Source organism: Passer montanus, unplaced genomic scaffold (genome assembly GCF_014805655.1).
Source record: "Passer montanus isolate IOZ18808 unplaced genomic scaffold, ASM1480565v1 scaffold7, whole genome shotgun sequence".
Taxonomy (NCBI): Eukaryota; Metazoa; Chordata; class Aves; order Passeriformes; family Passeridae; genus Passer; species Passer montanus.
In genome coordinates this window covers 16,339,766-16,352,580 of record NW_024372147.1, presented here as the reverse complement: position 1 = coordinate 16,352,580, position 12,815 = coordinate 16,339,766, and the positions used below count along the sequence as shown (strand labels likewise).

Below are 12,815 nucleotides of genomic sequence, written 5' to 3'. Positions count from 1 at the left end.
GAATATGCAATCACTCAAAATGGAAAGTCATTTTGGTACCAGTTTGCAAAGAAATCTTAGAAAAAATCAACTTCTGAAACATGTAGAAAAATGATAGTGTTTTCTGTAGATAGAACTGGAATTAATTTATGCCACAGAAGGAACAGCCCCTTCTCTGCATTGCTTTCCTATAGTTTCATATGGTTGCATTCCAAAAATATCTACATGCATGCAAAAGCACCTATATTAAATACAAAATTAGTCATTAAAGACTAATTAGACATTAAAGAAAAAGTGCATGTGGGAATGAACACCATTTAAATTCTCACTAATGTATAAAACTGTGCTCCTGGCCTGCCAAGTCTTGGCCAAGCAAGAAAATAAAAACTCAGACCTGAATCAAGATTGCATTCAGTTCAAGCTTCCGAAAATGAAAGCTCAGACACACAAGATCAAGAATGACTTTACAAAGTTTTGCCATCACATAAGTTTGCACCCCACACCTACACTGACCAAGAATTCTCAGGGTACCAGTTACTAAGGCACTGAGTTTGTCCTTTACAAAAACACAGAAGGAGAAAATATAAAAATGTAGCATACTAGTTAACATCCAGATGCAAGACACACATATGCTTAGCTGGGAAGAAGCAGAAAGTAACATGGTACAATTATTTAGACCAAGAGGTTGATTGCAGTTTCTCACACCTCTACATACCGTAATTTGAACTGAGATCGCACTTCCCCGTGTTCTATTTGAACCAGTTCATTGTAACAAGCAGTTACGCTGCTGTTCTCCATGAATTGCTGGAAGACAAATCAAGAGTGCATGAAATAGGCTGGAATAGTTTTAAACTGTTATTTCTGTTTCTGCATCTAAAACTTTAACTTTTTAAAGAGAGCTGGCATGAGGCCAGCAAAGGTCCACAAGGGTGGTAAAGCACCTCTGCTGAGAGACAGGCCAAGAGAGCTGGGACTTTTCAGCCTGGAAAGGAGAACGCTGAAGTGGAGAACATATCAAGGCATATAAATATCAGAAGGGAGACTGTAAGAAGACAGAGTCAGCTTCTTTCCAGTGGTGCCCAGTGACAGGACCAGAGGTAATTGGCACAAACAGAAGCAAAGGAGTTTCAGGAACATCAGGCAACACTTTTTTTTTATTGTGAGGATGACCTCGGCACAGGTTACCCAGAGAGGCTGCAGAATCTCCATCACTGGAGATATTGAAAAGCTGTGTGGCATGGTCCTAAACTTGCCTTAGGGGGCTCTACTTGAGCAGGAAGGTTGGGCAAGATGACTTCTAGAGGTCCCTTCCAACCTCAACAATACTTTCTTTTCTGGTAGAAAAAAGTTTTTATTGTACCTTTTGTGTTGTGAATAATAATCTTTTCCTCAGGAATGAGTTTCTAGTTGTTAAGATAACACAAATATCTAAATAAAAAGCAAGTATAAAAATATGCTAAATCCTTTACTGGATTTTCCCGTTTGGTTTTAGCAACCCACCAGAACACAGTCTTTCTAAAAAACCCCCAAACACAGTTTCATACAAAACCAGTATTGCCTTGATGTTTTATTTTGAACATCTATCCTTAATTCAGAATGGAAATTTAAAACCTTAGAGACATAAAGCATAATGCTAAAAGAAAAAAAAATTAAAAAATTGGCATTTGTTTTCAAGCAAATATTGCAGCTAAAGCTCCAAAAGGGAAGTAACTTTGCTTCACAAGTAATCTCACTGAGCTGTCACTGTGAATTCAGAAGTGCACAGAAGTATACAAAGTAAGAAGCATCTGACCACAATGAAAAAATTTTACTCCAGACAGGAAAGAATGTTCTCTATCTGTTAGGTCTAAAAGGTCTTATGCTTGGTCCTGCTGAAATCAGAAATTTTTGTTGCTACAAAAGAAGTAGATTCTCTGACTTCAGTTAAAGTTTATTGATCAATCACATGCACTGACTTTAGTTATCACAGGAAATGCCCTGTGTTGTCACTAGTTCTCATAGCACAGCTGCATGCAAACCTCCAAAGAATAGCTTTCAAGAAATCTGTGCTTCTGTCCTGTATGAAAAACTGTGTTTTGGAGACCAATGGCTTAATTCCAAGTTGTGAGCAAAATATAAAAAAAGTAACATTAAAAACAACTGTTGGCATGGGTCTGTTCCACTCCTTAATGTTGACATCTTAAAATATTTCTGTAACTTTCACCTCACATGCTACAGAATGCATGGGAAAACAAAAGGTACAATAAAAAGTTGGCAGAACCAAAGCAAACAATGTTGTGTCTTCATATATCAAACTGCCTGCTAACAGACTTTTCTTCTACAGCAGTGTAGACCAAGATTTTCAGGTTTTGGGTGCTCTTTTAAATATTCTGATACATTTGAGCTAAATTTAAAACAATAAGAACAACTCTCAATAATATAAAATTTATCTATGATGGCAATCTATTTTATGAAATAGACTTACTAGAATATACTAAGGCTCTTTATAAACTGAATTTTATAGTAGTGTGTTTTACTAAAAAAATTGAAGCACTGCCATTCACTGACAAAACTCTTGGAACAAATCTTTTGCTAAGAATCAAGAACTGCAACTTATCAAAGTGCTAACCATGCTTTTAAATGTTGTATAGTCTTCTGCAGATGTACAGAAACACTTTATCTAAGTTCATAGTGCTGATGCTGGTCATTCGCTCGCTGACTCAAAACTGAGAAATCAACTGGACATGAAAATAGCAGGAAACATTTATTTTTCTAATCTGTGCTTCTAATGTGACAGAAGAACAAGAAGATTTCTGAACTCACAGATATTAGAGGGCAGACAAAACACTTTATTTTTATAATGTTTCATATTTATGCAGTACATTTTGATTTAAGTAACACATACTCTTAAATTATTTCTTGCTTCATTATAATGGGATACCACTATTGTTCTATGCAGAACTTAGTACAAACCACAAGAGTTATAAGCTAGCAGGAATTCATCCTTCTTTTTGCTTAGCAATAGGAATTCATTTTAATATTAAAGACTTCTTTTACTCCAAACTAGTAAGTTTTAATAGTATCTGGTCAATGAGAATCAACATTTGTTTAGGAAAAGAAGTTTAAAATACAAGACAAGGTTGTAATTCAGTAACTGCAAGCTGATTAAGATCTCCTGTTTGCTGATTTAAATCATAGCTAAAAATCAGTCAGGAAGCTAAATTGCTTATTCAAATTAGCCCATCCTAAGTAGGCCACCACTATTAGATTTATGAGGCTCAAAGGAAAAAAAAAATCAGCATAATTAATGTACTGGATTAGCAACAGCATTAATGCACAAACACAAGAGCTGTTAATGATATAGAGGGAGAATCAGATGTAATAAAACAGACTTTCTTAAGAAGAAGGAAGAAAAACCAGAAATAAGTCAGCATAAAGAAAAAATTATGACTTAAACAGGTTGCAATTTTCAAAAATAAATTTAATTTTTGCTGCTGAGAAGGAGACTCCCTGCAAATACCACCTATCTGAAGAGGGGTATTTTTAAATCTTTGTGTGGTAATGGATTTAGTCCCTACTGATCCCCATCCAAGCAAAAATAATTCCTATGTCCACTGCACAGCAAAAAAGAAACTCTGACATCAGATGTATTTTAAAGTCTTGAAAATAATTCCAATAGGGAATTATTACATTATTCAAGCTCTCTGATAAATGCGGGACAGCAAGAGAGAGTAGTTAGCGCAGCTGTCAGGTGCAAAAAGATTTTCCTTTCCAAGGCAGAGAGAACCACTGAGACGTGTCTCGCAGCCACGGAGTCTTCTCTGACTTTACTCAGTACTACACCTACGGTTTAATCTAGCTTACAAAACACATTGCCCTGCATTGTGTTCAAATGCAACAGACCTGAGAAGTAATAAACTTCTCTTCGAAAAATATTTAAGCCCTAGAGAGAGAGAGAGAGAGAGAGAGAGAGAGAGAGAGAGAGAGAGAGAGAGAGAGAAACTACACTAATAAAGCCCTGGCATTCTTGGGCTGACCTTTCTCTTAGACTCACATTTCCAATCTTCAGAGCATCTAAGTGCTTTCAGAAATGCTTTGGCCCCACAATGCTCTTGCAGTACAGGCAGGATCTTATGCCTCTATTTTTGGGAGATAATCTGAAAATGGTCATTCGGGTTCATGTTCTGCTGTATAAACAAACTTGGGCTGAGCGTGAGTTGGCTGAGACACTGGACTCAGTATGAGCATAGGAGAATGAGATTTTTGCCTGGGTTAATTCCATCTCTTCCCTGATTTTCCTTACTACAGTTAATTTTCCTAAATATGTATATTATTAAGAAAATATATAAAGTTAATTCTAACTAATTCTCCAGATGTGCTTCTTTTGCTTAAATACACATCCTTCCTTATGAATTGCTAAATTAAAAAATGCAGCTGGTTTATTTTAGAGTAACGTAACATAATATCCATCCAGACCTACATTTTCAGACCTGAGAACTCCTGCCTTTTTGCTCTCTCCTACAAAGCCCTTTGAGGAGCAGTATGAACAGTTATCTTTCCTTCTGCTTCTGGTACAGGAGTGTTTCTAACGCTGTACTGAGAAGAATTGTTGCAAAGCACCATAACAGACATTATGGGGGAAAAAAATCTTCACGAGCTGGACCAGGTTTGTAGTCCCTTTAGAAGAGAAATCCCAGCAGCCTGAGACACAGGAGGGGTCTGGGTGACGAGTCAGCATGCTGCGAAATGTTAATCAGAGTCTCCCACCCCTCTTTCTTAGTGCAGTCATAAAACCCACCCACGACCCAGCCAGACCACAAGAAGGTAATCTCAGTACAGCTGCTGAAAGGACTACCTAGATCACAGAGCTTTTTGTTTCATACGCTTCTGGAATACTCATGAAAAGAAAACTAAATCAACTGCCACTGGTTTCTTGTCAATAAATTTCTGACAGAAGAGGATGTGTAATTTTTAATTTGAGGAAAAAGTGTCTGTAATTTATGAAGCAACTATGTTTTCTATATTACATAGGCAATTTATACATACCCTATCAAAGCCTGCATCAAGAAGGGGAAGAACAGAAGTCTCTTCTTGGTCAGCAGATCTACAAAACAAAATCACATAAGCACAGAATTATTCAGGTTGGAAAAGACTGTTAGATCATTGAGTCCAACCTTTAACCAGGCAGTGCTAAGCACTGAACCACTTCCCAAGTGTCACATCCACACATCTTTTAAATACCTGCAGGGATGGTGATTCCAGTGTTCTGGGCAGCCTGTTCCAATGTTTTCTTTCAGGGAAGAACATTTTCCTAATGTCCAATCTAAACCTCTTTTAGCACAACCTGAGGCCATTTCCTATTGTCAGATCCCTTGATACTTGGGAGAAAAAATGGACCCCACTTTGCATGGAGGGTATACCCTCCTTTCAGGTGCTTGTAGAGAGAAACAAAGTCTCCCTGAGCTCCTCTTCTCCAGGCTAAACATCCCCAGCTCCCTCAGTCACTCCTCACAGGACTTGTGCTCCAGACCCTTCACCACATCCACCGCCCTTCTCGGCACTCATTCCAGCACCTCAATGTACTTCTTGTTGTGAGGGGCCCAGAGCTGGGGAGTCACCTGCAGACTGACTGAGGGTGCACTCGATCCCTCGTCCAGGTCATTGATAAGATATTAAGCAGGGCTAGTATTATTTATTATAAGGCAACACCACACTTGAGGATTAGATGGCATGAATCTAACATAGTTCTCGAAATATAATGAACTCAGTGAGAAGAGTTTTCCTTAAATACATACAAAAAATCATATTGTTACAGAAGTTGGTGCTACATCTTCTATTGTAGGTATTTGCAGCTTCTATACAGCTTGATAGTTACTCCTACAGCAAACCTGGCAGATTCTCCACAGAAGTCATGTATCTCTTTACGTAGACACAAGGGGATTGCAAAAAAAGTATGAAGAAGATAAAAAAGACATTCTGTGATATTCTATGAGAAATAATCTAAAAAAATATTATTTAGATAAAAGTGAAGCTAAGTTGTAAAATCTTGTTCAGCAGCAAATTTAATTGATTTTCAAATCATGGTACTAATAGTTCTCCTGACACTCTATTTCCTAATATTCTAATTGATTTAGGAAATGAATAAAAATGGTAATGGATTCAGTAGTGTGTAGGAGTTTTAACAAGGGTATTTGAAGATATTTGATCAATATATATTTAAGTCAGTAAGAATTCTTCCTAAAAGTATAGGTTATGAATTACTGAATAAGGGTTTAAGGACAACATTCTGGTGAATTTATCATCAACTGGATTGAAGTTTGCCCCACCACACAGTTCCATAAACAACAATTTGTTATTTATCTAGTTATTTTCTTTTGAAAGTAATACACACCTTTCTAGTTTGGATTAATATTTTCCTTTCCTCTTAGAAAAAACACATATCGGTCTGACTTTCTTACTATACAACCCATTATGAAGGTGACAGGGAAAATACTAGTTGGCATTAAAGAAAAGATTTTCAACACAAATAAAACATCAAACATCACTAGCCCATTTCAGGTAAAAAATAGTACATTTACTCTTTACTAGTAAGATTTGCTAGTAAGATACTTTCTGTTATTAAAAAACTGTTATAGATTAGGTAACTGTTCCTATAAAGTAAAATGAAAATCTTTCACAAACCAGTAATACTTACGTGCGTGGAACCACAGCAAGTATTACAGTATGCTCTGATAGCTCTGTGGCACGAATAGACCTGAGGAAACAAAAATTTCTCAGTTACACTGAATGCTTTTTCAATATTGCTCTGAGTACCTTCACTGAAAATATAAATGAAAGTCAGGACTGAAAGACACCACTGAGGCTAGACAACACGATAGTGCACTGCCAAACCTAACTATCCCCATTTAGACAAACCGTTTTCATTTTGGCACCAGATTTCTCATTTTGCTCTATCCAGGTAAGAAGGCAAAAGCTCCAAAACTTCAGTGTACAAACATCACTTTTCAGACCCACTCTTATGACCTAGCAAAGGTTTCTCCCGTGTACTCAGCTTATCTGGGGCAGACTGCCCTGAATGCGTGAGTTGAGAAAGGTCAGTACATGCAAAGCATCTTCAACACCCTTGACTAATTTAAACAAGAATCTCTACCCCCTCTCATATTTACCACTGTCCTTCTAGACGTTGCAAAATTTTGTTTAGAGGGTGGGAAGTGCTTTCAAAGCATGAAAGTAAGAAAAGTGGGCATAGCAAATTACAAAAGACTACAATTCATTAAATACTGAATAAACAAAATTTTACCATGTTGCATATTATTGAGAAACCAAAAAAGATATGACCAGCTATCAGAAGAACACTCAGTTTGTGTTTTGCTGGCTAATGATAAGATTTTTTCACTCATATTACACTGTTCTGAATAAACAATCTTTATGTTTATCTGTTGGTCTTTTAGAAGAACTTAGACCAGCACAAATATTTGAGCATTAAAATGCCCCTTGTCATAAACATGGCAAATTTCAGCTCATGGCAGACTAGAAGCACAGTATGCAAATGGTGTAAATGGTATGCTTCAGCTGAAACAGTGTATTTTAGCAAAGGATCCCAATACTAAGCACTTGTACTCTTAAAACAGCTTAGACACAACCATGTGGACTAGAAGAGTGATGCAAACTTTTGTGAAGAACTGGCAGTGCCTGACCTTGTGGACAAACAAACACATTCCTTTGAAGTCTGCAGCTTCAGATTTTGCTGCAGCAGTAAGCCAGGAAAGAAGCAGCACCCACAGCAGGGAATAGTTTCACAACAGTTTTGGCTTATGCTCTGATAGAAACCCTATGACCTAGAGATAATTCTACTATTGAGCTTTGGCACAATGTAGTTTTCATATTGTTTTCATATTGTTTTCTACTATTCAGCTTTGGCATAATGTAGTTTTCATATTGTTATCCTCTTAGAGATGTACACAAACTTCCTGGCCTCAGTCTCCAAACTTCCATTCTACTACAATTTTAGGTGTTCATTCTTTGTTTGTTGTTTTTATCTCCCCCACCTCGCTCCCCCCCCTTCTCGGTTTAAAAATAAGAGGTTTGGTTTCATACAATGTATTGCAAAGCTTAAGATAAGCATAAGGTGCTTTAGGTTACCTGCAGATATCTTCTGCATCAAAATACTTGGAGCTCCTGTGATCTATAACAATTATTTCCTGGTGCTTATCCAGGAAACATTCAAGTGCTGATTCCAGAGTCCAGGCAACGTTGCACCTGTATCCTGCTCTGTCACAAGCCCACCAGAAACCATTGCTTTGGTTGTCTTCTTTTGCAAAGATTAGCAAAACCTGCGGGGGATGGAAACAGCAGCACCACATTAAGTATGTAAAATAGTCTTCTGCATGGAGCAAGCCTTAACAAATACTTCTGCCCTTTGGAAGATTTAAGTCTGTTTTAATTAGTGGGAAGCTTGAACCACAGGCTGTAAAACAACCAATGCAGTAGTAATCTTTCTTAATAGATACCACAGTTATCAATAGATAATCAATAGTTAACAATAGTTAACTATATAAATAGTGAATAGTTTTAAACAAGGACTGTTTAAAAGTTTATGACAAAACCAGCTTGCCATATGATGATTTTTTTCTAACTGCTGTTCCAATTCAATCAGCAACCAGACAGTGTTCAAACATCCTTTCCATTCTTGTCAGGCCATCCCAGCTACACACACTTTTGATTGTAAGGAACTGTCTGAAATGCAGCTGCCTTAATTACCACTTATCATCCCTGAAGATATGGGCAAAAAATTAACACAGTTTTATGAGTTCTTTTCTTTTTTAATCACAAAGAAATGGCGTCAACCAATATTATTTCAAAGCTGAAAAGAACAGGCAAGCAGGTATGTACAGGAGGAAAATTATTCAAATGTGAGAAATTTTTACCCAATAAATTGTACCAAGCTGTCCCTAAGCGTATAAAGTAGTTTAGACAATTTCAACTGAACACTTAAGGAACTGCTCACACAAGATCAGGTAGGAAGTGTATGGAGATGCCACTCTGAAGATCAAGGAGATGCTGTAGGAAGCCTGTTTGCAAGCTGACACACAGAATAGAAGCTGGAAACAGCTGTATTTTTGTGCTTCTCATGTAAAAGAAAGTGGTTTTCAGAGAGAATAAATTTTTCATCCTTGCCCCATAACATACAATTTATCAGCGTCCAATTTATTAATCCAAGTCATGGAGACATTCCCCATTGCAGTGCACATATTTACCATAGCGACCGATAACTAACCATGCTACCCTATGTGTCAGACAAAGAAAAGAGCTAATTTAGTGCAAATATGCTGTGAAAAAGAAGGCTTCAAAAAGTCAAAAGTCTATTCACAGCTATTAAAATTGCACAAAAAGTCAGCAGCCAGAGATTAGTCATGTATAAAGCAAAATCCTGTTCATTTCACAAATAAAAGTCATCCCCTGACTTTACTGAAACAACGTGTTCAAGAAAAATATGCAGAATTTTGCTCCAAATGCCCGCAGGAAAGGCCAATAACCTTTATCCACCTTGTTTTATGCAGCTGTGGTGTCAGCACATGAATTTCAGTACCATCAGTCTAGAAGCTAGAAAAGGTGACAATAGCTTTCTTCTTATCTTTAGCTGCCTGGATTGTTGAATTATAAACAATAAAAAAATCAATCATTGTTACTGTGACAGTCAGAGTTCCATTAAACAATGGAAGAAAATTATATGCTCACAATTTCTGCAAATATTAAGAAGGCAAAAGTTTCAATGTATTGGAAGGTTTTTGATTACAGCTATCAATAAGCAGATTTGGCTTACTGACACTTAACATCCAAGGTAACTGTTATCACTCTTTTTAATCCCTAGGGTTTTTTCCCAGCCATCAAAGAGTTGAAAAGCAATGATGTGGCCAAGCTGCAGATTTTCTAATTCCTGAGTGAAGTCCCTACTCTGATACAATCTTCTGTTTGGTTCCAACTGCCATTAGTTTTATTTTGTTCCTGGTTTGAAATGTTATGGGGAAAGAAAATTTAAGGGGGGTGGGGGCGGCACGTTTTTTGATATCTTTCTTCTCTCAGCACTCCCAGTTTGGAAATAAAGGATGGCAAAATGCAATAATTTATCAGCTTTAAAATAATGGAGCTTAATTAAACCATCCAATCTCTCCCTGGTAGCTGATTATCAGTGCACAAATCCTTCTGAGAATATTAATTTTAAAAGCTGTTTTAAAGTGTTACTACTACACTTTCTCATTAACATTTGTATGGAGTTACTATGAATGATCCAAACATAATGTAACTAGAAATATATTTGAGCAATATACTATCAAAGTATAGGCAAAAATATAATAATCCATATAAACAACATGATCAAGGAAATGCTTAAATTCAATCTGTGTTCCATGCCAAAAAACTTCAAAAAAAAATTTTTTTTGCTGCATGATTTGCCAATGTTACTGTAAAAAGATCATTTTACTCAGTGTTGCCCTAGTTTAGGAATATCGTGAACTTTCTCTGTGGAGGCCTTTCCAATTTTGGTGATGTACTGAAATTTTTACTCTCTTTCTAAGTATTTGCTTCACACAACTCTTGCACATCTTGTTCCCAGTTTATTATACAAATACAGAAAATGGACAAAAATTTGCTTTAAAGAGGTTGAAATACAAGAAACATCAGTTGAGGATAAACAAGCCACCAGAAGGAAAAAGAAAATTGCAGCACTTAAGAAGCTACTTAATTATTTGCAAATCATCATATCCCAGCAGGAGACTTTCAAGGTGGAAAAGACATGGTATCTCTGAATAAAGTTTCAGAGATACTCCTGTTATATTGGAATGAGAGAACAGGAAATGCTGTGCATCATCGTGCTTCATTTGCAGCTCATCAGGGAAGATCACAGTGTCAACGCTGTGAAAGAGATGATGGCAAATAAATGTCCTGAAAGGTGAGAAAATGCAGCATTTTAATAGGAACACATTGAAACGTTTATGAGCAAACATTTCTGCAAGAGGATCCAACACCTTTTTTATGTACACTAATTGTTTATAAAAATCACATCTCCCATGTCCCTTGGAGAAAGCACATTTTTGTGTACTTTCAGCATGGTAATTTCTGAAATCAAACCATTGCTATTTACAATCCTTGGTGCAAAGTTGAGGCAATTGTGCAATCTGTATATGGGATGTTTGGAGGGTTGCAGCTGGCTGGTTTGCTCTGGACTCTTCCCTTTGCCTCTTAAGGCCAGGAGCACCTGGGTCACAATTCTGTACAAATGAAACCTGATTTTTATTCTGACATATATGGTCATGAAGTCCAGTGGGGAATCTATTAAATGATTTTATGGCAGGTCACAGGCAAAAGTGAGGTCACTTCTCAGACAAAAAATATATGCCATTTTGAGGTTGGCACAGGTGTCCCATAACAGCATAAAACACAGCAGAATAAAATGAAGTTTGCTAAGAAAAGCCCCAGTGGCAATTGTTGTAACAAGCAGAACTTCTCAGACAATTGTAAACATGATTAATCATCCACAAATAGACATGTAAAATGTGATATTCAGTAGCTGTTTGCAATGCACAGAGAAACACATAATTGTATGGTCATGATGGAATAAAAGATTAGCACACATTTTTAAAATGTGGGGATGTGTGCATTACTTGCCAAATTATCTAAGGTAATGTGGCTTGTTCCACAAACAAACAAGGTGGGTTTACATGAAGTGTTTTACTTAACAGCAAATAAGTTAATGTATAGCAACATCTTTAACAAAAATTCTTTAGTTAATGATTTCACTTAATAATTTCTGCTTAAGGCAGATTCTTTTCTTACATAGAGAATGTCAGCTTTTAAGAACAACAAAAATCCTACTCTGACTTGGGCAAATCAAATTTCTATGAAGTAATATCCTGACAAAAGCACTGAGAGTATTTGTAGTTGTTAAATATCTTCTGAATAACCTTTCTGAAGATGAACATGATCTAAAAACATTTTTCTGTGAAAAGTTTCACACTTCTATGTTGAAATTCTCTGCAAAACTAAAGGTTGTTCTGCTGTTAAAGTCATTACTCCAAATCTTATTACAATATAAACAAGCAATTTCATCAGATCGAGTAATCATTAAGACTGAATGTAAAGCCATAAAACTGTAAAACTTTATGATGCTTTTCTTCCACACATAGGTTTTTCACAGAAAGAGTGACTGGTGACTAAATATGTTTGCATTTTACAGAATTAACTGACCCATAAATTAATTCAGATCAATTATATATCATTAAAACAATGTTAATTTCCTATAATCCGAGAGTTCCAACATCCACTATAAGCTGAAAAAATATAACACTTGGCATCTGATACTGTCACAGGAAAAAAATGTACAGAAAAAGAAGCATGTATAGATAAGAGTTGTTGCTCCTCAGCTGAATTTGAACCTGTCTTGTTGGAGGTGATTTCTTGGGTTGGTGGTCCGTAAAACATAGTTCTCTGTCCTGTTACAGTTCTCTGTTCTGTTTGCTGTCCTGCAAAACCCAGCAAAACTGAACATATACCTAAATTTCAAACATATACCTAAATTTCATGAAGCTCTCAGCTTTGGTATATCAAAACGGAACAGTTTTTAATATCCAAAGAGGCAGCTCTTTCCCTGGTGATGCACATGCACTCACACTCCTACTGGTAGGACAGATACAAGGAATGAGGGGGTGTTAATGGAAATCTAGAGAGCTTATTTACTGACTTAATTTACCTGTAGATCTTCTCAAGCAATCAGATACACAAAACACAAATTATGCCTCTCACAGTCATTGTACAAGTGAAATTAAAGTATTATAGTTAACTAAAGAGTTTGAACCTTAATT

General features: G+C 36.5%; 1 protein-coding gene across 2 annotated transcripts in view; it reads right to left on the bottom strand.

Moving 5' to 3' along the window:
* PDE8B (phosphodiesterase 8B) overlaps nt 1-12,815 on the bottom strand; it is a 77,923-nt gene that overhangs the window by 29,313 nt on the left and 35,795 nt on the right. For both annotated transcript variants that reach the window (XM_039729614.1, XM_039729613.1), the window contains exons 3-6: nt 8,101-8,291; nt 6,653-6,712; nt 5,005-5,062; nt 695-783 (exon numbers count right to left, since the gene is read on the bottom strand). In XM_039729614.1, the coding sequence (XP_039585548.1) occupies nt 695-783; nt 5,005-5,062; nt 6,653-6,712; nt 8,101-8,291 (398 nt within the window). The remainder of the gene's footprint in view (nt 1-694; nt 784-5,004; nt 5,063-6,652; nt 6,713-8,100; nt 8,292-12,815) is intronic.